The 23,239-nt window shown below is 45.3% G+C and overlaps 1 protein-coding gene across 1 annotated transcript in view; it reads right to left on the bottom strand.

The window, feature by feature from the left end:
- Positions 1–922: 922 nt before the first annotated feature.
- The window catches only part of TMEM178B (transmembrane protein 178B), a 274,665-nt gene continuing 252,348 nt past the window's right edge, over positions 923–23,239 (bottom strand). Inside the window, exon 4 of the mRNA XM_035128070.2 lies at positions 923–1,371. Within this exon, the coding sequence (XP_034983961.1) occupies positions 1,121–1,371 (251 nt within the window). The 3' untranslated portion in view covers positions 923–1,120. The remainder of the gene's footprint in view (positions 1,372–23,239) is intronic.

Genomic DNA, 23,239 nt, shown 5'->3' with positions numbered 1-23,239 from the left:
ATCTCCCCTCACCCAACGCTACCCACAATGCCTTCCATCCAGCCCGTGGGTGGAAAATCTCCTGCTGTTCCATAAGCAAAGGGGAAACATTCGCAGAACAAAATCCGGCCAATGAGACTCAGAGAACAGACACATTTTCCTCATACATCCACAAGTCTTGATGCCTTGAGTCACAAACACAGAGAGGATGAGCTGGCAGATGAGCACATTGCAATGTTTGAATTGGCTTTCCTTTTTTAAAAAAACAACAAAAACAAAAAGGAGAGGGGGAGTTATACACACATGTATCACAGCATTTTAGCGAGGTGTTCTCCTGTGATTTTTCCCGCTAGCAGTTCAGCTCTCTCTGTTACGCCTGGATGTAAGGCAGCTGGAAGTTGAAAGCAGCATCACTGGAGCGTCCTCGGTCGCAGTTGTGTTCCGCAAGGTTCTTGATAATTTGCCTTGTTGCTTAAAGTTTAGCGAGGAAAGGGAACCTTTTTTTTTTAATAAAAAAAAAGATGTTCTAGTTCACCCCCTTTTATTGGTAAGTCAGACAAAATTAACAGGCAAGATTTTTTTGTTGTTGTTTAAAAAGAGGAGAGTGTGCAGGAAAAAGGGGGAGGGATTCTGAAGATGGCCTTGAGGAGGTTACATTTTAGAGAGAGGTAACACAAATGTTTGATTTCTGTTTCCCCAATTTGCAACAGGCAAGATTCTGTGTGTGTGTGTGTGTGTGTGTGTGTGTGTGTGTGTGTGTGTGTTAGCTTCCTATACAAACTCAGTCATCACATACCCCAAGAAACATCCCTTTCCCAAGCCCTACTGTAACCCACCCCTAACCAGCAGTAGTCAGATGAAACAATATGTTCACTTGACTTTGGGAACTGGGATGCTGAAGATGTGTGTTTTTGTTTGTTTTTAAAGAACTAGATGGAAGAGCAATGGTGCAGAAAAGCTATTTCCACCTCCAGGAGAAAGAACAAGAGCGACACGAAGTCTGTAGAGGAGACGTAGGCGCCATATTGGACTCCACTCTACATTGGCACTGGCATCCGTTTGAGATCTATATATGATATATGTTTATGTATATATATATATATTTATAATATGTATATTGATAGGTTTGTTTGTATCTGTTTTAGCACACTGTCCCATTCTCAGGTCTCGATTTAGGGCAGTTGGTCCTGGGGACAGGTTGAACAGAAGGGGCCAAGGTGCAGAAGAAGCCGGAGATCAGAGTGAGGCCCAGGCCTCCCCATGCGCAAAACATGGACCAGCCGTAGCCATGGCTGATGTCGTCCGGAAGTCCATACAGGTACCGGGGGTATCGGGAGAGCTCAAAGTTGATCCCAGCCACGCAGGTGCACAGCGAAATGATGCAGAAGGTTCCTGCAGAAGGAGAAGAAAAGGAGAAGAGGGGAAGGAAGGAAGGAAGGAAGGAAGGAAGGAAGGAAGGAAGGAAGGAAGGAAGGAAGGAAGGAAGGAAGGAAGGGGGAAGAGAAGGATGGAGATGGGTTAGACTTATAAAAAGCAACCAGCTTAATTTGAAGTGTCTTGGTTTGTTATTTTCCTCTCTTTATGTGTCTTCTACTCTCCGTTATTTTGTACCCCATTCCCTGAACCTGCAATATAAAACAGATTTTGTTGTTGCTGCTATACTTACCTGATATGATCCCTGAAGATTACCATATACATTTTTTAAAAAAATACTTGCTTAGTGATTGTTCTTTGTTTGCATTTGTTTTTTCTTCATTCCTTATGATGACACAATGGTTTGACTTGGTTATGCCAATTACTGTTATTAAGCAATTGATCCGATGTTTAGGATGTATTAAAAATCAATAAAAGTGTACCAAAAAAGTGAAGAGCAATCGGTTGTCCACCATGTGAAAAAAGAAAGGAGTTAGGTGAAGCGGCTAGGGAAGCCACACCAGTGTGGAATAGCAGGTAGAGTGTTGAACTACATGGGAGACCAGGGTTCAAATCCCCACTTGCCCATGAAGCTTACTGGGTGACCTTGGACCAGTTACGAGTCACAGTCACACCATAATTTAAAGCACATTCAACACAAAATGCCCCCCCCAAGAATCCTGGGGAAACTGCAGTTTGCCCCTCACAGGGCTAAAGTTGCCATCACCCTTAACAAACACAGTTCCCAGGAATCTTTGCGGGAAGCCATGCACTTTAAATATCTGAATGCAGGTTTTTAATTTTGTCACTTCTCCATTTGAAGCTTGTTATACAAATGGCACTTACAAAAAAAAATATCAAGGGGGAAAAAACTTGAACCAAATATACCAGAACGTGAGTTGTTGTTTTTTCAGAGCCACAACAGCCAAGGAAGAAAGGCAAGGAGGATTCTCGGCTTTTAAAAAACCGTTACATGGGAGAAGCCAGCTGGGGTTACAAGTTTCCAACAGTCATCCATGAAATAAGGGGTTTTGGGGTAGGGGGTTTAAGGGGTTTTAAATATATGGACTACATGTGACCACAATCTAAAATACCTCTTTGTGGGTGTTGTGAGGATACCATGGAGATAGGGGTGAACCATGTAGTCCACCTTGAGATCCTTGGATGGAAATAAGATATAAATGTAATAATGAACAAACAAACAAACAGACACACAAACAAACAAACAAACACACACACTGAATTTCACTGCAGAAACCCACTAAGATCAGTGAGGTTGATGGGCAAAAGGCACAGAGCCTTCTCTGTGGTGGCCCCATGGCTCTGGTGCTCTGTGCTAATGGATAGCTGGAAGGCTGTCATACTTTGATCATCCCAGAAGACCATGGAGCAGTAGCGGTGGTTAGCCAGTCCCTGGCTACAGAAGCAGGGTTGGATTACCCTTTGCCCTGTTCCCAGTCCCAATTTATGACCATCCCTGACTCTAGCAAGTGTTTTGCCTTTTGTGAGCTATGAAAGCCCCTAATCTGCTTGGCTCTGCTCGGCTGGCTGTTATTTCCCAAATTTAATTTTCACTTGTGGTCCACCCTCGCAAATGAAATCGTAAGTCAACAAAAATATGATTCAGAGATGCTTAGGCTGGTAGCTAGAAGTTCTGACTCCAGGCTCCAGAGACCTGCCTAATTCTCTGCTCCCTGTTGATAGTCTGGGTACATCAGTTTTGCTGTGATAAGGTCCATTGCTTTGTGACTCTGCTCCTAAATGAGAATGCCAGCTCTTTTTCTATCCCCAAAGAGCAGAGGCTGGGATTCCTTTCAATTCCAATTCCCCCAAAGATTTTAGTGAAGGATTGCAGCAAGTAAAATATAAGAAGGAGATAAGGAGCTCTCTTATTAAATCAGGCCAGAATTTCCCCCCATTTGCGGTATACATTCAAGGCAGTATCATGCCACTTTAAACAGTCTTCGCTTCCCGCAATGAATCCTGGGAACTGTAGTTTGTTGAGAGTGCTGAGAGTTGTTTGGATACCCCTTTGCAGAGCTACAATTCCCTGAGTACATTGGGAAGAGGAATTGGTTGTTAAACTACTCTGGGAACAGAAACCAATGTCATAGAATCATAGAATCATAGAGTTGGAAGAGACCACAAGGGCCATCCAGTCCAACCCCCTGCCGAGCAGGAAACACCATCAAAGCATTCCTGACATATGCCTGTCAAGCCTCTGCTTAAAGACCTCCAAAGAAGGAGACTCCACCACACTCCTTGGTAGCAAATTCCACCACCAAACAGCTCTTACTGTCAGGAAGTCAGGTCGACTGATTTCAGCAGGGCTGCTCTGAAGAGGAGTAGGTTTCACCCTAGACTTGTTTACGGAGTTTTCATTCTGGTTTCTTTATGAGGAGGTTATGTGATGTCGTGTCAAGCAATTATCTCAAGTGTTGGCTTGGTTGGTAGAGCATGAGATTCTTCATCTCAGGGTCATGGGTTTGAGCCCCACATTGGGCAAAAGATTCCTGCATTGTTGAGGTTTGGATTAGATGACCCTCGTGGTCCCTTCCAACTCTACAATTCTATTATTCTAATTGTTATGCCACACTTTCCAGTGCATTTCTCCATCTATCTTTACTGAAAAAGTCCAATTTTGCTGGATCTGTCTGTCTATCTATCTGTCTGTCCGTCCATCTGTCCGTTTGTCTGTCTGGTTTTCGATGCTCCTGTATATATTTCAACAGGTAGACCCAATGCTCCTTCACCAACCAGTTTCTATCCACACTCCCCAGCCCCCAAATATGTGCAAGACAATCCAACATCGTGCACATGGACCTGGCCCAAGAAATTCAGCATCCTTATTAGCTTCTTAAATTATTCCGCAGCCTTATCAAAATTATTGAAGAATAAAACTCCACTCCCTCCCTGCTGCGTGGTGACAAGACCCATTCTGCCAGAGCAGCTCTGAAGCAAGCGCCTTCTGTGTGCGGATTAAACGCCTCAGCAGCACAAGGCTCTCGAGAACGCTTCATTGTTTGGCACGCACTTGCATGGAATATAAATGATTGTTTAATTACACACTGTAGCCTCATCATCGGCTAACAGACGGGCGTGTGGCAGATAGGGTTTAGTTTAAATCTGCCCTTATTTATGAAAATGCCTTGGAAAAGAGGAAGCAGCCCGATTGGCTGATGCAGGGGCTGTGCTATGTGAGATCACAAATCCTCCTGGATTAGAATATAGACACACACACACACACAACTCTAGGAGCCAGAATCACAATAGACTGACTGAGATTATTTTAATGTGGTGAATTTGGGCCAGTTCAACACAGGTTCCCCAGCAACACGAGCAGCTGTGTCCCTCCCTCAGCCAAGCACACACCCCAAAATCATGTGTGGGAACCTTTGTGTGACCAAGGCTGAACGCCGACACAGCTTTGTCTGTTTCCATGTTTGTGGCAGCGGAGAGGGTGAGGAAAAAACTGAGAAGGCAAAAATGGCTGCTTGCTGTCTTGCTAAAACAGCTTGGCAGATGGTAATCCGGACATGTACAAGGTGTGATTCTCCAAAGCTTGCTGCTATTGTGTGGCTGTCCGTCAAGCCTCCTGGCTTTGCTGCCTGTCTCAATACTGAACAAACAGAGTGTGTGCGAGAGAGGAGAAGGGTTGTAGCATGGTGGCAGAGCATCTGCTTGGCATGTAGAAGGTCCCAGGTTCAATCCTTGGCAGCTCCAGCTAGGGCTGGGAAAGACCCCAGTCTGAATCCCTGGAAAGCCACTGCCAGTCAGTGTAGACTGGGGGTGGGGAACCTCAGGCCTGGGGGCCAAATACAGCTCTTCAAATCTCTATGTCTGACCTGTCTGAGACTAGTCCATACCACCTGCCCAGCCATACCACCTGCCCAGCCATACCTCCTACTGACTCAGCTTTCATAGCCTCCAACATTTTTGCAGTGAAAACAGGGACATTCTATTCCATGGCCTCCAATATTTCTCCAATGAAAATAGGGACTTCCTATTCCATACCCGTCAATATTTTTCTGATGAAATTTGAGACATCCCCTCCAACATGGGACATCCTAAAGAAAAGCGGGTGGTGCTGTGGGTTAAACCACAGAGCCTAGGGCTTGCCAGTCAGAAGGTCGGTGGTTCGAATCCCCACAGTGGGGTGAACTCCCATTGCTCGGTCCCAGCTTCTGCCAACCTAGCAGTTCGAAAGCAAAGTAGATAAATAAGTACCACTAAAGCGGGAAGGTAAATGGCGTTTCCGTGCGCTGCTCTGGTTCGCCAGAAGTGGCTTTGTCATGCTGGCCACATGACTTGGAAGCTGTACGCTGGCTCCCTCGACCAATAATGTGAGATGAGCACCTCAACCGCAGACCTAATGGCCAGGGGTCCCTTTACCTTTACCTAAGGAAAAGCGGGATATTGTGGGATCAAATCAGAAACCGGGACGGCTTCTGTAAATCCAGAACTGTCCCTGGAAAACAGGGACACCTGGAGCGCCTGAGATTTGCACCCCATTTGAGGGTATTTGCCTGGCTGGAATGACACTGCCTTTTCTTTTCCTGGCTGGAAGACAGAGAGGGATGTGTGAATGTGTATAGAAACTAGCTGGCTGTGTGAAGGTGAAATTGTAGACAATACTGCTCTAGATGGACTAATGAACCGATTCAGTATAAGGCAGCTTCCTAAGGCCACATTCACTCTAACCATTAAAAGCTATATGATACCACTTTAAACAGGCATGGCTTCCCCCAAAGAATTCTGGGAGCTTTAATTTGTTAAGGGTGTGAAGAGTTGTTAGGAGATCCCTATTCCCCTCAGAGAGCTACAGTTCCCAGAGTGGTTTAACAATCAGTCCCTCTTCACCGGGAATTCTGAGAATTGTGGCTCAATGAGGGGAATAGGGGTTGCATAACAACTCTCAGCACCCTTAACAAATTGCAGCTCCCAGAATTCTTTGGTGGTGGTGGGAAAGCCATGCCTGTTTAAAGATATCATAGCACTGTAACTACATGGTGAGAACGCAGCACGGAACTTATACTGAGGCTTTGAACCTGAGGTCTTCCATCTCCAAGCATAATGCCCATTAGAGTTTCAACCTTGGTAGTAGCCCATCTCCAACTTCATCAAGACCTCTGTTATAATTTGAGCTGACCTTCATTATTGGAGAGAAGGACTCAACAGCTTCCAGAGCAATAAAGGGACTTTAAACACCCTTTCTTTTTTGACCTCACCGCAGCACAACCCATTCATCCATTCTATGGGATATGTATAATAGCCCCATTTCTAAGCTTAAAAAGGAGATTGGTATCTCTGAATCTGACTTTGGCTTTTATTTTTAAAGTGATACTTGAGGGTAACTGAAATCTGTCAGTTTGCAACCTTGGAAACGAGAGAACTCTGCCTTATCTGTGTAGAACAGAGAGATAAGAAGACCAACTTCTACTGGTGAGGACGTGCAGGTTTAGGAGTTTTGCAGACTTTTTCCTTTCTCCTTTCCCCTCTTCTTCTGAAGAGTCCTGTGGTACTTGAAAGTTTACTCAAACATCCTACCCCCCCCCAAATACTAGTGTACAAAAATGTATTCAGGGAGCCAAACCATTAATACTAATACAACAAATTCTGGTGCAAGTTCAAATGTGTCAGGATTTGTTTTGGTTCAGGCCATGAAAGAATTGGTATGGTTAACTGAGTTGAAAAGTTATTGTCCTGCCATAGAATAAATCAAATTAAACATATTGGCATTATAATATTGAACTACATTACAACTGCTGTTGCTACTACTACTACAATTAGGATCTGCATAAAAACATTGCAATGTGGAGTGCTCCTTTCAGGGTGCCAACCAACCAGCCACACCCAGGATAGCTTACTCTATCCCATTTCCCATTCCTTCCTGTTTTCCATTCCTCCAATAGCCATCTAGCATTCCATGCCCACCGAGCATGCTCAGTCCTCACTGGGTGCATTGACCCTGGAGTCAGCTGATACCAACAGTTTCTTCTGGACACACGACCATTAAAAAGCTGGGCAAAGCTCCACAACTTCCACAAGGTGTTTCACAATTTTTAGGCTAAAATAAGCCCTCCTCTCAGTGGCTGTCCAGAATTAAGTTTGAACCAAATTGGGCACTGGACTTCAAGAAGTTTTCAGTCTTTACTGCATTGTCATTTTCCTGACTCATTCAAACATAATGGACCCCCCCCCTCTGCAATTATCTGTAATGTTACCAGACATAATAATAACAATAATAATAATAATGAAATACTTTTATTCTTAGATTCTGCTGGTCTCATTTTAGTTCCACTGTTGCATGTTTCTAAGGCCTCTGGTTGATGCTTCAGATTTTTCCTCCTCCTTAGTCTTAATGGTTCTATTCTTTGAAAATAGCACCCAATGCAATGCCTGGTGGTAGTACAGTGGTGCCTCGGTTTATGAACACAATTGGTTCCAGAAGTCTGTTCATAAACTGAAGCGTTCATAAACTGAAGCGAACTTTCCCATTGAAAGTAATGGAAAGTGAATTAATCCGTTCCAGATGGGTCCGCGGCATTCGTAAACCGAAAATTTGTAAACCGAGGTGTTCATAAACCGAGGTTCCACTGTATTAAAGGTAAAGGGGCCCCTGACCATCAGGTCCAGTCGTGTCTGACTCTGGGGGTGCGGCGCTCATCTCGCTCTATAGGCCGAGGGAGCCGGCGTTTGTCCGCAGACAGCTTCCGGGTCACGTGGCCAGCATAACAAAGCTGCTTCTGGCGAACCAGAGCAGTGCACGGAAACACCATTTACCTTCCCTATTTATCTACTTGCACTTTGATGTGCTTTCGAACTGCTAGGTGGGACCGAGCAACGGGAGCTCACCCCGTTGCAGGGATTCGAACTGCTGACATTCCGATCAGCAAGCCCTAGACTCTGTGGTTTAACCCACAGCCCCACCTGGGTCCCTCTACTCCACTGTATTAGCAAGGAGCATAAATTGATAGTAGTCCCATTATTTGCTTTCCATGACTTTCTTTTTTAGTGTCCCCAGAAGAATACATTCCGCTCATTTTGGCCTGGAACCGCCACTTCCCAAGAAGAAGGACATGCATCAGAATCACCTCCCCACAGTAAAAAATGCTATGTGGGTCTCAAGTCAAAGATATGATAGTACAGGAGAGAGCAACACAAAATAATGATTGACCTTCCTCATCCCTCCAGAGATCTGAGTGTCGCAACCATGGCCTGAGTTTACTGGTGTGGTCAAAAACTGGCCCTAGCCGCATTGTGGAGGGAAATGCACTCTATCTGCCCTCACAGTTATGCAGCCATGTGGTCGTTATGCTGCTTGCCTGGATCAATTTTCAGCCTCTGCTGAGGCGTGGGGAAAATTACTCTGCTCAACCCATAGTGAAGAATTAGTGTGGCCACTCAACAAATTAATCAGGTGACCATTTCTTGTAGCCTGCAGTGCATGCAGCTCACAAATGAGTTTTGACACTGTGAACTGGAGAACACAGGAAGCTGCCTTATACAGAGTCCAATCATTACTCCATCTAGCTTGGTGTTTGTACATTGACTGCCAGCAAGTTCAGACAGAAGTCTTTCCTGGTCCTGGATTCCCCAAATCTAATTCCCCAGGATTCTTTGGGGGGAGCTATGACTGTTAAAGTGGTATAAGAGTGTTATAAAATTTACAGTGTGGATCTGATCATTGACAAGAAGCCTACAACAGCAAGTCAGAAGTTACAGCACCACGGAGAGCTCCAAGGAAGGAACTTGCTCCAATCAAGTCCACAACAGGACTGAAGCTTTTTAATGCTTCACCCCTCCAAGGCTCCAATGCTTCTTGAGGAGCGGAAAGGCTTAATCGGGGGCCCAGCACACCATCTCATATTAGACAACATCATCCCAGCTCATTGCCTGTACTGGAGGGCTGGCATGGGGATGTGTAGGAGTCTCTGGTGCAGAGGAGAACAGTTTCTCAAGAGGTTTAGGTTACAAATATAATGATTCACAGTCAGTTGGCTCAAGTACCCCTCAATCTGATGAGTAAAGCCAGAGCTTAGGCCTGGTTGTGATGCTGAGGCCTGGACCAGCTTCTGGCCCCTCTTCATCTAGTGCTATAGGTCCAATGTATCTGGCTGCACACCCACACCCACCCTGCATCTGAATAGCAGCCTAGTCTGCTGCTCAGGGATAGTCCCGACATAGGAACTGGTGAAGTGGGATGCCATTCAATTGTCTGTAGTACATCCTCTATACCAGTGTTTCCCAACTTGGGTTTCCAGCTGTTGTTGGACTACAACTCCCATAATCCCTAACTAGCAGGACCAGTGGTCAGGGATGATGGGAATTGTAGTAAAAAAAACACTGCTGGAGACCCAAGTTTGGGACACACTGCTGTATACCATAAGTTAACCTGGTGCCCTGTAGAAGTTTTGGGCTACAACTTCCATTGTCCATCACCATTGGCCAAACTCTGGGACTGATGGGAACACCTGGAAAGCACTCGGTTGGAGAAGGCTGCCAAGCATTATGTAAGCATTGCAAAAAAAGATAAAGCTGTGGGCTGGTTCACACATGATAGATCTCCAACATGGAAGATGTATCCATGCAGGAAATCCCTGGAAACTGGCATTGATTGTAAAGTGTGACAATCCTACAGATGAATAATCCTACACATAGTAAGGAACACAGCTGCACAAACATAACACATGGCTTTTCCAAATATTAATAATGAAATGACAGTCCCCTTGCCCCTCCCACTCCAATCTGCTCTGGACATCCTTGAAATCTTTGCCTCTGTGTAAAAGGGTGCAATGAAATATATCTTAGCAGAGGAAGGGCTGTTAGCTTAAAAAAACCCAAACAAATCTGGAATTAACAATCATCTTTCTCTTTTTTATCAGTAATTTTTATTGTTTTCTCATAAATAAACATAAATTAACAGTCATCTCAGCATAACTTGCACTATCTTTGGTCAGTGACAAATTATGCTCCAGCTTCTTACATCTTTGGACCGAAGATCCTTCTGCCTTCTGTTCCTGAAAGGTAGCATTGATGCAGTTGCTACGATTTACTGGCTGTGGAGAGGGACCAGCACTGTGTGAGATGCCCCCCCCCCCTTTGTGTGTCTGTCTGTCTAGCAACAGCAAAAAAAGAACAAATAGCATTTGAAGTTTTTCCTTCTGAATGTTTCTGCGACAGTAAAATGCTGAAGAACTGCCAAGGATTGCAACCGGGGAATCACCGTTTTCCTTCAAATATTTTAACTGCTGCTTGACAGGCAGAAATCCAACAAACATAGCTTCTCCATCCTGGCTTCACTTAGCTGGGAAAATCTGTACCTGTGGAATTTCTTCCTGTCCCAAACGTGTGAGAGTTGCAAAGTCTCTGTCAGGGGCTGGGGAAAAGGTGGCAGCATTACTGCTTGGCAATTCATACTTGTTTTACGCAATTTGACTTATTGATTGTCTGCAAGGAACCTCCCTGTGATCTAGGTTTTGTGACGCAGAACCAAGATCAGATCAGTCAGATTTGCCTGATCAAGTGCATCTTCCATTTCCTGTGAGTCAGTTCATAGCTCACATCCCATGTGGAGGCCAGAGAGATGGTGGTTGTTTTACATCCATTTACAATGAAAGGGGGTCGCAGTGAAATCCAGAATAATTGGGGGTGGGTGAAGAAGAAGAAAAGATTTATCATGCATTTCAGCCCAAGAATAAAACAGGATATGATTGAGAAAAAGGAATTGTATGAGTTCAACTTCTGTACTTTCTTGTCAGTTACTATCAATGTACATATAGTCCACCCTGGAGTTTGACAACAGAAGTCGTTACAGGTAGGTAGTCATGTTGGTCTGACGTAGTCAAAACAAAATAATAATAATAATAATAATAATAATAATAATAATAATAATAAAAATTCCTTCCAGTAGCACCTTAGAGACCAACTAAGTTTGTCATAGGTATGAGCTTTCGTGTGCATGCACACTTCTTCAGATACCTGAATATCTGAAGAAGTATCTGAAGAAGTGTGCATGCACACGAAAGCTCATACCTATGACAAACTTAGTTGGTCTCTAAGGTGCTACAACAGAAGTCAGTTTTGATCCAACTTAAGGTAGTAACAAAGGGCAGTAACACTGGGTACTTAAAGGACTCAGTGCACTATATGTTACAGATATCTCAGGGCAGATTAAGATGGTGAGTGGCTGGGACCTCATTAAAGCTGTGTTTTGCAGTGCTGTCAGCTGTAAACTTAACTAAACTAAACTACCATGTGGTGCTTTTGTGAGAATGAAATGGAGGTAGCAGAACCACATACACCACCACAACTGAGCTCAAACAGCATCAGATTTGGATTTCCCACAGTATTAGAGTGACCACTTCAGCATCACCTAATATGATTTGCAGGAAAATTACATTTGATAATTAATATAGAGAGATGCAAATGAATAACTAATTACTAATCAGTCGTACCTTGGAAGTCAAATAGAATCCATTCTGGAAGTCTGTTCGACTTCCAAAACATTCGGAAACCAAAGCACAGCTTCTGATTGGCTGCAGGAAGCTCCTGCAGCCAATCAGAAGCCGCAGAAGCCATGCCGGATGTTTGGCTTCCGATAATCGTTCAAAAACCAGAACATTCACTTCCAGGTTTCGATTGTTCGGGAGCCGATTTGTTTGGGAGTCAAGGCGTTTGAAATCCAAGGTACGACTGTGGTTTAAATAGAAACACAAAACATATCACCATAGTGGGGGAGGTAGTGATCGGGTGACCTACGTGCCTATTTAGTCTTCTGTTTGGGTGCTTTTGATGGGCTGTCTCAAGCTCACTGCTCCTCTTCATTCTTTGGGTTCTTTCCTTTTAGATTTGGACCAGGCAGTCCTTTACACAAAGCAGGGCATTGGACACCCTAAACAGCATGTTTATGTGGAAGTAAGTCCCACAATGTTCCAAAGGGCTTATTGTTTTGTCAAGATGTCCTGTAACGGTGGGGTGGCAGCAGCACTCACATGATCCTTCCATCCCTTTCCACTTCCCCTTCTACCTCCTGGTGTTGTTGTTGTTGTTGTTTAGTCGTTTAGTCGTGTCCGACTCTTCGTGACCCCATGGACCATAGCACGCCAGGCACTCCTGTCTTCCACTGCCTCCCGCAGTTTGGTCAAACTCATGTTCGTAGCTTTGAGAACACTGCCCAACCATCTCGTCCTCTGTCGTCCCCTTCTCCTAGTGCCCTCCATCTTTCCCAACATCAGGGTCTTTTCCAAGGATTCTTCTCTTCTCATGAGGTGGCCAAAGTATTGGAGCCTCAGCTTCACGATCTGTCCTTCCAGTGAGCACTCAGGGCTGATTTCCTTAAGAATTGATAGGTTTGATCTTCTTGCAGTCCATGGGACTCTCAAGAGTCTCCTCCAGCACCACTACCTCCTGGTAAGTAGCAGCAATATGGGTGACAGGTCAACCAACCAACACCGGCAACAGAAGGTCAACCAAACAACAGGGGCAACAGGAAGTCAACCTGCCCTGCCAACTGCTGCTTGTTTAGGATTGCAGCCTATGAATCAGGAAGTCCCCTGGTTAGGATCTTGTTTTTGCCACACACTTACTAAGTGGCCCTAAGGAAGCCATCACTTCTCAACTTTATCCCACTCAATTGCAATATGGGGACAACAATACCCAATGCCTTTACAGGGTTGTTACAAGGCAGAGGTGAGGGATCTGTGGCTCTGCAGATGTTGATTGACTCTAACTCCCCCCATCAGCCCCAGTCAGCATGGCCACTGGTCAAGGATGGTGGGAGTTATAGTCCAGCAACAAAAGCTAAAGGTTCCCCACTCCTGTTTAAAGGCCACAACAAGATTATTTACATGGAGTGTTCTAAACACTTGAAAACACAAATGCTAAATATTATTACTTTATAACTTTATTTCCACCCCACCTGGTTATCTCTGCACATTAACTAGGTAAAGGTAAAGGGAACCCTGACCGTTAAGTCCAGTCGCGGACGACTCTGGGCTTGTGGCGCTCATCTCACTTTACTGGCCGAGGGAGCTAGCGTTTGTCCGCAGACAGCTTCCGGGTCATATGGCCAGCATGACTAAGCCACTTCCGGCAAACCAGAGCAGTGCACGGAAACACTGTTTACCTTCCCGCCAGAGCGGTACCTATTTATCTACAGTACTTGCACTTTGATGTGCTTTCGAACTGCTAGGTTGGCAGGAGCAGGGACCGAACAATGGGAGCTCACCCCGTCACGGGGATTCAAACTGCCGACCTTCTAATCGGCAAGCCCTAGGCTCTGTGGTTTAGACCACTGCGCTACCCGCGTCCCTTGCACATTGACTAACATGCACCAAATCCAGAACTCCACTCATGTTTACTATGGGGACTGGAATATCTGAATGCTTATGAAGGCAAACAACCTCCACACAGCCCATGATGAAAATTGCAGAGCTATGGATGCCTAACACTATACAAGACTGCAGCTTAAATCATTTCGCTGAGTCATTCAGCATTTCATAGAATTCTTTTGTTTGCTGAGCCCTTCCCTGTAGCAAGGCTTCTTCTTTTCTTTTCCTTTTGCACAAACCCATGAAGGGTTCAAAGCAACTTAACTCTGAGACCCAGATGATTCAACATAAGGTACACATCCACGGGGTACTTTACATGCACACTTCATTTGCCACTTAACTGCATGGCTCCTCAGTTTACGCATAGGGAACCTGAGCTTCACTGCCTTGCCTCTTGAAGGACAACCTCTCCATGGCAGGGCAGGGCAAAGAGGGTTAGTTTATACATTACAGATCTCCAGAAAGAAAGTATTTCTCTGTAGAGAATCATAGGAAACGCACAGGTCGCTTGTAAGGTATGACATGCCTCCACGTGAATTTCCATTGCATGAAGAGGCTTTGAGAAGAAACAACACGTATATCACATGCAACAGTCTCCATGTGAGTTTCTGCTAAATCTAAAATACAATAAAAAGCACCCTAACAAAGCTCATTGCTAGGCTTACTTCACTGGGGCTGACTTCCAAGTATGTGTGCACAGGGCTTCAGCTGAGCAGCCTGTTCCTATGCAAAGCTAGGTGTGCTTAAGCACATTAATTTTGACAGGCTTAGTCACGCTCAGCTATGCTTAGGATTGGTCTGATTGTTGCTTGAATCCAGCATCCTTCTATTATCTCTGCGTTCATGTAAAAAATGAGGAACTCCTAATTGATTTGAGCATCTGATGTTTGCTGTTCCCGCCTACCACCATTCTGGTTGTTGATATTGGTCTGGTTATTTAAAAAAACATCCCAGCCAGCTATACTCCTTCTCTCACACAAGACACTTTTCTTTTGAATGGCCTATTATTGAAATCATCATGGCAATCGGAGGTTGTGTAGTGATTCATCTCCAAAACTTGTTAGCTCTGTTTTTAGTTGGGGGTTGGAATAACTGGTTGGGCGAGTATGGTCTAGGCCAGGGGTCAGCAAAGTTTTTCAGTAGGGGGCCGGTCCACTGTCCGTCAAACCTTGTGGGGGGCCGGACTATATTTTGAAAAAAAATATGAACAAATTCCTATGCCCCACAAATAACCCAGAGATGGATTTTAAATAAAAGGACACATTCTACTCATGTAGAAACACCTGGCAGGCCCCACAAATAACCCAGAGATGCATTTTAAATAAAAGGACACATTCTACTCATGTAAAAACATGCTGATTCCCATACCATCCGCGGGCCGGATTTAGAAAGCAATTGGGTCGCATCCGGCCCCCGGGCCTTAGTTTGGGGACCCCTGGTCTAGGCACATTTGACCACTACCTTGCTGAAGTGAAACAACATGCCCAGCACGAGGTGTCAAACAGTTTGGTCATCAGCAGAAGGCCCCAGCAGCTCAGAAGAGCCGCTCACCAGCCCTGACCTAGCTGTGTCACCTTACTGTCCTCCTAGCCAGGCCTCTGGGAGACTTATTTATTTATTACAACAAGCTTAAGGTTTTAAAAAGTAAAAATAAAAAAACCCAACAACAACAACCAGAACAATAATAGTTACAAACAAAACAAACAAAACAAACGAGTGTTCTGTGAGTTGTGGGAGGATGAAAAATTTCCTCAGACTTAGTTATATGCAATAAATTTGTAACATAGGGCACAAAATTTATCTGCTTCTGGACCATATCTTTCAGCCTTTACTTTAAATGTAGCCTTTCCCATCAGAGCAGTTCACCACATTTCCTTATACTGCAGACTCAGGAAGAAGAAGAAGAGGAGGAGGAGGAGGAGGAAGAAGAAGAAGAAGAAGAAGAAGAAGAAGAAGAAGAGTTTGGATTTGATATCGCACTTTATCACTATCTGAAGGAGTCTCAAAGCGGCTAACATTCTCCTTTCCCTTCCTCTCCTACAACAAACACTCTGTGAGTTGGGTGGGGCTGAGAGACTTTAGAGAAGTGTGACTAGCCCAAGGTCACCCAGCAGCTGCATGTGGAAGAGCGGAGATGCGAACCCGGTTCCCCAGATTACGAGTCTACCGCTCTTAACCACTACACCACACTGGTGACTGATTGCAGTGCGACTGATTCCAGAATCTGGCGATTATTAATCTAGCTGCCACAACAAGGAAAAGTATTAGCTCTTTAAAAAGAATATTTTGAGAATTGTGAAAAAAATAGACAACAATGCCAATTGAGGGCTCATTAAATATATATTGGCCAGTTATTTGGTTAGTTTCATTAAAAATCTCCAACCAGAATGTGAATGTTTCTTTGCATGGCCACCACATATGGAAACATGTACCAATTTCACCGCAATTTCTCCTGGGAGACTGTATTAGCACTGGGCAGATGGCAATGTCGCTTTGGAATGGAAGCCAAATGGCCTCCACTTGCAGCAGCTGCCCTGGAGCAATGGTGTGTGCAGGGGTGTTGAGGGTGGGCACCCACTGGTGGCACAGTGCCAAGGACCCCCGAAGTCTGGCACTATGCCTTGGACTGACAGTTGCTGGGAATTTCAGGTGGAGAGGGTGCTGTTGTGCTCAGGTCCTGATAATGGGCTTCCCATGGGCATCCAGTTGGCCGCTATAAGAGCACAGTGCGGAACAAGATGGCCCAATGGCCCAATGGCCCAATCCAGCAGACTCTTCGTATGTCCTTGTGTTCATCCAGTACCTCAGGGAACAACACACAGCCAGTTGCCTTGCCTGTGCTGCAGTGATGTCATCAGGCTGCGCCAAGAAGTTGCAGCTTACCAGAAGCCCATACGGAGCAGTTGGGGGGAGGGGGGGTGCTCAGCAGCAAGTAACGAGGAATGATAAGCTATACTGTAACTGTGCCGTCTGAACTACAGAGCTTCAGGCCTGTGGAAGCTTAGGAGAGAAATAGCATGGATAAAGTTCCCTGGGGCTGTAATTCTCAACACACTTGCTCACAGGACATAATGGGACTTAATGCTCAGTAAACATGTCTAGGTTTGTGCTGCGAGTGGCCTATTGTAAGGAATGAAACAGGATAATGCCACTTATGCCTCCCTTTGCTTTTTGGTGGATCGGACCTCATCGCTTAACCCTAGGAACTCTGCATCGGTTTTGTGTGGCGTTTAGGGACATCAACTTGCCCCCACATTGGAGGGGGTGCATAATGTGACACGTCACGTGATGTCACATGAAGCGTCACGAGATGCGTCTGCCCAGTGGGATATGCTGCGGGGAGAAGGAGGCGGAGCGTGGTGCTGCTTCACTCTGCCTCCTCCTCCTCCCCGTGGCCTGCGCCTGGGAGGGGGGGCGCAGATGGCAATCTTGCCTGTCTCAGCCCCCTCCTGTCTCCCTGGTGGGGGCTGGGTTGTTGGTGGGGGATGTCAGCCCCCTCAATATTGGGGGGGGCTCCATCCCCCTGACTCAAAATATTGAGGGGGTTGGAGGGTCAAGCACCCCTTATATCTGGCGTCGGTGGTGGCATTCCACAGACAACATCATGACAAGCAGAAGCGAATTATCCACCTTGCCGTGTGTTTTTGACAATGCTGGCTTCCAGGTTTTGATTAAGTGATCAGTTACATAATCCAGTTATATCCATCTTGAATCCCCATTAAACTAGCCGTTGACAGGATCCACCTCCACTCTCTCACCTCAGTGAAAATGTGAAGTTGGTATCTTTCTCTCCATCTCACTCTTTTTTTATTAAATAGCACAGTCAGGAACTGTTCTGGAGTATTATGAGTCCTTCTTCCCACTCCTAGACCTTCTCCAAGGGCCAGGGAGCACTCAATATTAAGGAAATACAGTATCATGCATGTTGCAAAATTTGGTCAGATTTTTTTTAAGGTAAGAAATGCTCTTGTTTTGCAAATCTATATAAATAAAAATGTAAAATGCCAGGTTGTGTGTGCTCAGCTTGCTCCGAAACCGCCTGACCGCTTGAGTTGAAATTCTGACACAACGTTGCGGTCCAATACGGGAGTGTTTGTATAAACTTAGATTGCACAAATGTCACACCTGTCACAGGTGAAAACATTATTTTTTTTGGAAACACCAGAAAAACAGGAACAGGAAAGGTTGCAAAACATCGCTTTCTAGCGGCGACTCCACTGGTACTGCAGCTAGAAAAGCTTCCCTTTCCTAAACAGCTTAGCTCAGGTTTACAGGAGGTGGGGACTTGCCTGGGTTGGGGGTGGAGGCAGGACAGGATCAGGACGGGTCATGGGTCGGGACGGAGTGGGGTGGGGTGGGGGGAGTCACAGGGATGAGCCACAGCAACGCGTGGCTGGGTACAGCTAGTTGGAAATAAAACGCCAAATATTGTACCTGACTTAAACACATTCCTTCCGCCTTTTAAAGAATAGCTTCTTTGAAATGGAGCTGATTGTTTGTGCAAAATGTCCAACTCAAATGAATCAGCACTGGGTGAATCAGCAGTGGGTGACAAACAGCGCTTGTTCTTTGCTGCTGTCCTGCACAACCTGTTTTACACACGTCATAGGACAAATGTGGGTTTGCAACAAGCATATAATTTTAAAGGGGCTGCAGCCAGACCTGGCACCCCTCCTGACAACTTTACCTGCACAACCCCAATTGTTTTTAAACAGATTTGTTGCATTTAAATCTTAACGCCTAAGGTGAAGTATAATGCTTGAAAAGACCCTTGCTTGTACTCAGCTAATAGCCAAGGGCTGTATGTGCTAAAGTTTTGCATGGAAAACTGGATGACTTTTCAATCTTGTTTAAATTATGAAAATAGAAGAAATGGTTGCAATTCTTCTTTTTGTTATTTTGCATCATTTGCTTTGGTTTTGGTAGTCATGCATGTAGACGCTAAAGCGCCCCCCCCAAACCGCTGGAAATTTTATTCAGTCATCACTCTGCTTCTAAGATTTTGGCAGGTGTTGCTTGCAGCCATAAGGATTAGAAACATGCTTTTTGATGAAAAATGGCAGGTTATCAGAAAGATGAATTCTGTGTCCAATACCACACCAGGCACCACAGGATAATAAAGCTATGCTATGTGTTATAATAATGCTTTTTTCCAAAACAGGCTCTGCATCTTAGGCAAATATTGAGGTAGCAACAGCATTGAATTTCTATAGGATAAGAGCCGCAGGAAAACTGGCCCATGATAAGGAACCTAGGAAAAGTCTCCGCTGCCACTCTTTTCTCCACCACAGGTCAGATATTGACAAGGAAAGACTGGCTGGAGACAAAGCAGTGTATTCTGGAGGATCAAGAAGTTGCTAGACAAAGTCACCCCAAAATCCCAGTAAGCTTTTCAACCACGCAAGACTGTCATTTCTAAGAAGTGAGCTTCCAGGTGACCTAAGAGCTGAGCTACCAGGCGAGACCCATGGTGATGTATTTTTGGACAAACAAAACAAATTGTGCAGTAGGAAATTGAACTAATAAGCTAGCAGAAAAGACATGGAGACTGAAATGATATTGATAACCCGGATAAGGCACACAGAGGGTTCAAGGAACTCAGCATGCCAGCAAAAAAGTGGAGGTTTTGCAAAGAAAGGACGTCTGTCTCTACCTATAGCACTGGTAATGGCAGATCATAAAGAGGCAAGGGAAAGAGCAGGGGCTTACTTTGTTTTCAGAAGAAAACCTTTAGATTGGCTGGCATTTAGTGTTGCCCATTTAACACTATCACAGGGTATGGAATCTGTGGCCCTCCAGATGTTATTGGACTCCAACTCCCATCAGCTTCATTCCAGATGGCCAATGTTCAGGGATGATGGGAGTTGTAGTCCAACGTCATCTGGAGGGCCACAGGTTTCCCATCTCTGATCCAAAGAGTCATGGCCAAGGCCAATGGACGTCTGCAGATCAAACGAGCGTTTGGGATGGAGTGCAACAGGGCAAGCTTCACAGCTGGTTTTGTCACATGGTCACTATTGCCACGTGGATATAATACGGTGAGCAGCAACACTGGAGCAGCCACTATTTTCCAAAGCAGTGTTTTATGTAGCATGTACAAAAAGGAGATGGGGAGAGGGGATAAGGGAGAAAGCAAGATGGGAACCTATTCACCCATGTGGATTCTTCCACTTTGAAGCAGTTTAGCCGTCATAATTTAGCCATTCATAGTGATGCAACTATGCACCCCTAATATTTGTTAGTTGTTTTCATTGATATGTTGGACTAGGTGGGCTGGGCTAGATGGACTAGGTCTTTGGTCTCATCCATCAGGGCTCTCCTTATGTTCTTACGAAATATGCCTGTGCTCTTATGGGTAACGTTGCTTTAAGCAGAGTCATAGCTAAGGGACAGTGCATATGCTACGCATGCAGAATATCCCAAATTCAATCCATGGAATTGCTAGTCTAAAGGATCAGATAGTGCAGGCTTCCTCAACCTCGGCCCTCCAGATGTTTTTGGCCTACAACTCCCATGATCCCTAGCTAGCAGGACCAGTGGTCAGGGATGCTGGGAAGTGTAGTCTCAAAACATCTGGAGGGCCGAGGTTGAGGAAGAATGAGCTAGTGGGTGATGGGCCAGATCAGGCAATGCTTTGACTCAGGCAAAGCCCACTTGGCTGGATTGAATTTGTTCTCTTCTGTTGGCACAGCACATTTTTTAGGAAAGGGATTTCATAGGAGAAAGACTTCTCCGGTGCAAATGCTCCTATAAATAGAGAAAGCCAGTGAGATTCATGCAGCTTTGACCTCACCTTGGGGCATGTCACTCTGGTAGCGGGTGGCTAATGGCAAAAGCCTGCAGACAACAGGTATGAGCATAAAAGCTTTTAGGGGGCTGCTGGAGACAAAAGGTCAGCAAAAGCAGAGTTTTGGGAGAAATGAAATGGTGTCATAAAACTGCATAGCAGAGAAATGGCGCAAGGCAATAATGTACTCTGTCCCTTGTGAATTGAAATGCATAATGCTGCCGGGGGTGGGGAGCCAGTGTATGCATTTGTGTTCCTGCTCTCTTTTGTCAGTAGATGACAATGGTTGCAGAAGGAGCTTAACTTGTGGGGGGAAGGGCATGGAAGAAAATGACAAGGGCTGGGTGGGAAAGAAGTTGGACCTCTCGGAAGGCCTTTCTAGGCACTCATCTCCTTCCAAGGAAACTGTACAGGTGTTGCAAACCTGCCCTTTACATGTTGTACTACAGCTCTCATCACCCCCGACCATTAGGCATGCTGGCTGGGCCTGATGGGAGTGGGACCCCAACAGTATCATGAAGGCATCACGTCAGCATCACCCTGGCATTATACCAGCAAGGTTTCTGGAGAATCAAATATGCAAGTTTGTCTTCACAGAAGCTGCTTGTACAGCACTGATTGGAGGGAACCAGTGACATCATAAACACATCCTCCCCGGGGGTGATTTCTCAACCTTTTAGAATTGTGTGTTAAAAACTGAAGGGAACCCATGCACATTTAATAAAATAAATAATGAAGGCAGAACTGGGAGAGATCCCTTTGTCTGAAGCCCTGGAGAGACACTGGCATTCAAGCGTTGACAGCACTGAAGTAGATGGACCAAGGGGTCAACTCGAAATAAGGCCACTTCCTGCACACCTATGTTATAGTGTGAAGCATGTGCTGTAAAAGCAAAAGAAGACCGCAAAACATCAACGGGAACCAATTGAGGGACCTGTCCACTTACTGCCCAAGGCTGTAATTTGAATGAAAGAGGAAATATTACTTGGACAATTATTTTCGAACCTCACTGCAAACACACTTTTGAGTTACAATATACAATGCATCCTAAAGCGCTGTTTCCTCACCATGGGATTCTAGATGTGAGAGTACAAGATAATAGTCCACAAATGATTCATTTTGACAAATCCCTTGATGTAATCAGATTCAACATTCAATTCAAATCCTTGTTATGCTGAGTAATAGGAGCTGGCAGGAAAAGGGGGGGGGGGGAAACACCGGTGATAAAGAGCTGCATTTCTTAAATAGCACAGGGATCCCTGAGGCAGACCTTTCAACTCTGCAGCTTTGAGAAATAGGCTACTAATAAGGTTGCCAACTGACCAGAAAATCCCCCAGCCTAGCCTAGTCTGCTCTTCTGCTTGGTGTGCAAAAATGAGCAAGTGACACTTTCCACAACATGGAGTTAAGCATGATCACATACCAGTGTCTGAAGATCAAGCTGCTATTAAAAGCACAGCTACTGTGGTTGGCTACAAAGTTGGCACTCCTCTGTGCCAATATTAAGGTTTATCTACCACGTATATAAGGGACCCAGGTGGCGCTGTGGTTAAACCACTGAGCCTAGGGCTTGCTGATCAGAAGGTCGGCGGTTCGAATCCCTGTGACGGGGTGAGCTCCCGTTGCTTGGTCCCAGCTCCTGCCAACCTAGCAGTTCGAAAGCACGTCAAAATGCAAGTAGATAAATAGGAACCGCTACAGCGGGAAGGTAAACGGCGTTTCCATGTGTTGCTCTGGTTTGCCAGAAGCGGCTTTGTCATGCTGGCTACATGACCTGGAAGCTATACGCCGGCTCCCTCGGCCAATAATGCGAGATGAGCGCGCAACCCCAGAGTCGGTCACGACTGGACCTAATGGTCAGGGGTCCCTTTACCTTTACCACGTATATACATATAGGTATAGGGGTGTATTTAACTTATATGCAGAATTCATCATGCGAAAGGCTGGACTGGATGAATCCCAAGCCGGAATTAAGATTGCCGGAAGAAATATCAACAACCTCAGATATGCAGATGACACAACCTTGATGGCAGAAAGCGAGGAGGAATGAAAGAACCTTTTAACGACGGTGAAAGAGGAGAGCGCAAAATATGGTCTGAAGCTCAACATCAAAAAAACCAAGATCATGGCCACTGGGCCCGTCACCTCCTGGCAAATAGAAGGGGAAGAAATGGAGGCAGTGAGAGATTTTACTTTCTTGGCTTCCATGATCACTGCAGATGGTGACAGCAGTCACGAAATTAAAAGACGCCTGCTTCTTGGGAGAAATGACAAACCTAGACAGCATCTGAAAAAGCAGAGACATCACCTTGTCTACAAAGGTCCGTATAGTTAAAGCTATGGTTTTCCAGTAGTGATGTATGGAAGTGAGAGCTGGACCATAAAGAAGGCTGGTCGCCGAAGAATTGATGCTTTTGAATTATGGTGCTGGAGGAGACTCTTGAGAGTCCCATGGACTGCAAGAAGATCAAACCTATCCATTCTTAAGGAAATCAGCCCTGAGTGCTCACTGGAAGGACAAATCCTGAACCTGAAGCTGAGGCTCCAATACTTTGGCCACCTCATGAGAAGAGAAGACTCCCTGGGAAAGACCCTGATGTTGGGAAAGTTTGAGGGCACAAGGAGAAGGGAACGATACAGGATGAGATGGTTGGACAGTGTTCTCAAAGCCGCCAACATGAGTCTGACCAAACTGTAGGAGGCAGTGGAAGACAGGAGTGCCTGGCGT

This window comes from Zootoca vivipara, chromosome 10, assembly GCF_963506605.1.
Source record: "Zootoca vivipara chromosome 10, rZooViv1.1, whole genome shotgun sequence".
Classification (NCBI taxonomy): Eukaryota; Metazoa; Chordata; class Lepidosauria; order Squamata; family Lacertidae; genus Zootoca; species Zootoca vivipara.
The sequence above is the reverse complement of the archived record's forward strand: the minus strand, read 5'-3'. Positions and strand labels throughout refer to the sequence as shown.